At 31.4% G+C, this 2,551-nt stretch overlaps 1 protein-coding gene across 1 annotated transcript in view; it reads right to left on the minus strand.

Moving 5' to 3' along the window:
- Window positions 1-2,551, minus strand: part of LOC106474721 (cytochrome b5 reductase 4-like) — a 25,393-nt gene that overhangs the window by 12,182 nt on the left and 10,660 nt on the right. Inside the window, exon 8 of the mRNA XM_022403020.1 lies at window positions 1,466-1,617. Within this exon, the coding sequence (XP_022258728.1) occupies window positions 1,466-1,617 (152 nt within the window). The remainder of the gene's footprint in view (window positions 1-1,465; window positions 1,618-2,551) is intronic.

Genomic DNA, 2,551 nt, shown 5'->3' on the forward strand with positions numbered 1-2,551 from the left:
AGTAGTTTTGTTCTTACTTCTGTTCACCGTTATAATAAGAAACCTTTTCTCTTCTCTTTAGCTTCAACATGAAACAACAGAACACACATTAGTAGTTTTGTTCTAACTTCTGTTCATCGTTATAATAAGAAACCTTTTCTCTTCTCTTTAGCTTCAACATGAAACAACAGAACACACATTAGTAGTTTTGTTCTAACTTCTGTTCATCGTTATAATAAGAAACCTTTTCTCTTCTCTTTAGCTTCAACATGAAACACAGAACACACATTAGTAGTTTTGTTCTAACTTCTGTTCATCGTTATAATAAGAAACCTTTTCTATTATCTTTAGTTGGATGGGACTCATTTAGAAACAAAAGAGAGTCTGTAAACGTATTCTGATTAACAAACCTAACAAATGAAAAGATGTTGTTATTCTCAACAATGAAGACTGTGTTCTTAAACTTCATTACATTCTTACTGACCATGTTAATTAATTATTTTAATAAATATGTAAATAAATGATGTTAACCTGATGTTCTACATTTAAATTATCAACTGACAGTTTACTATTAAAGATGAAGTGAACAGTTTTTATGATGGTGTTCTGTATTTTGTTAGTAGTTAACCACAAAGCTACATAATGGGCTATCTGTGCTGTGTCCACCATGGCCAGTCTCTAACATTGGAAGTCCATGTCAGTAACACAAATCCAAACATTGTTTCTATATCATACAGATATGGTGGTGATTTTAATATAGTCATTACTAATTTAAAGGAAACAGTAAGAAGGTCTTGAAATGTTATCTTAGAACTGTTACTCACCTCACCCTTATTTACGTTCTGAAATGTTGTTTTAACATCAAACAATTTAATGGTATATGTTACATGAAACAGAGAATCAAGTAAAACACTATTACGTTTACACAGAAATCATAAACAGCCGAGTGTGGTTTCTAAAATCATCAAACTTAGTTCTAGTACTAAATAAAAGTATTTGGAAATTTCTGAAATCTTTATTTCTTCCTTCATCTCTTAGCAGCCCCCCCCCCTCCCAAAAAAAAAGAAGAAGAAACTGAAGATTCTCCTGTGAATTTAAATAATTTCTTTATAATCATAGGAGAAAAATTGAATGTTTTTTATTTCAATATAATTTTTTGTTATTACATTTAGATATTTCCTTAGAAAGTTAGAGTAAAAAAAAAGCGATGAGTCTAATATTTCCTGAATTAAACAGTTACCGATAATCTTTATTTCTAACTCTACAGGTCTCATAAAATAACAAATTCAACATCGGCTTCAAAAAAAAGATATTCCTAATTTTGAGTTGTTGACCAGGAGGGGAGATCAAGCTAGTCAGCAGAAGTTTTCCATCACAGCTACCTTAACCAAAGACGATATTTATAACATTTGCGATGGTACATACGCAAGGTACGAAGCTTTACCATTATATCAGTGATTATGGAGATGCGAGTGAAAATAATTACCCAAGTGGAGTTGATACGTAAACTGCTTTAATCGCACGGAAATCAGAAGCTCCGTTTCATCAAGATCAATAATAACATGCTCAGTTCTAATGTTGTTTATCGTTGTATGAATGACTAGACTGACTGTAGTTTCGTCCTCTGACCAATCGTACCTATAACAGGACAAACAATTCAATAATGTACGTTACAAACATTATATATATACAATCCTTAAAGTCATCGTGAGCTCTGTGGAATGGCACCGAATGTCAAAATTGTGATGTAATTAAAAACATTCTACACTCGGACCTGATTGAGGTTGGTCCAGGTCACACTTGGGGAGATTGTGACCAAAAAACAAGCACTTGGACACTGAAGATGTTGGTAAGGCAGTATCTTGTAAACGTAGAACAGTAATTCTTTAATCATCTAGATTACTTATAGTAACTGAGGCTGTTCAATACATATTCTTTAGGACACGTTACAAAACATTACTGTGACCCCGTCAAAAGTTTTGTAATTCAATAGACATGATCATGAAGTGCAAAAAAACAAAAACAGTTTTATAGTTAACATCACGTTCTGACATTAAAACTGCAAAAAAATATAATGTTTCTAACAAAGTAAACCAGCTTAATTTTCCAGCATAAAATAACATTAACTTGACCTTGATACATTTTCTGAGAAAAAGCCCATAATGTTTTTAAATAAACGACATTTAGTGGTCTTCAACAACAGATATATATAAACAGTTTTTAATCGCGACGTTAACTCCAATCAGCATTCGTTAATTATTTATTAAAACTCGCTCACTTCAAGGCAAAAATTATAAAAACAAATACCTTCTCTATGATTTACATAATCTCACACGACACAAATTTCTAACTATGAGAATTTCAAGGATTTTGGTGGTTTCAAATGATAAATTCATTATTTAACTAAAACATGCCACAGCTAGGTAACCTAATCCTTACTTTTGAAATGATAAATTCATTATTTAACTAAAACATGCCACAGCTAGCTAACCTAATCCTTACTTTTGAAATGATAAATTCATTATTTAACTAAAACATGCCACAGCTAACTAACCTAATCCTTACTTTTAAT

Source organism: Limulus polyphemus, unplaced genomic scaffold, assembly GCF_000517525.1.
Source record: "Limulus polyphemus unplaced genomic scaffold, Limulus_polyphemus-2.1.2 Scaffold7595, whole genome shotgun sequence".
Taxonomy (NCBI): Eukaryota; Metazoa; Arthropoda; class Merostomata; order Xiphosura; family Limulidae; genus Limulus; species Limulus polyphemus.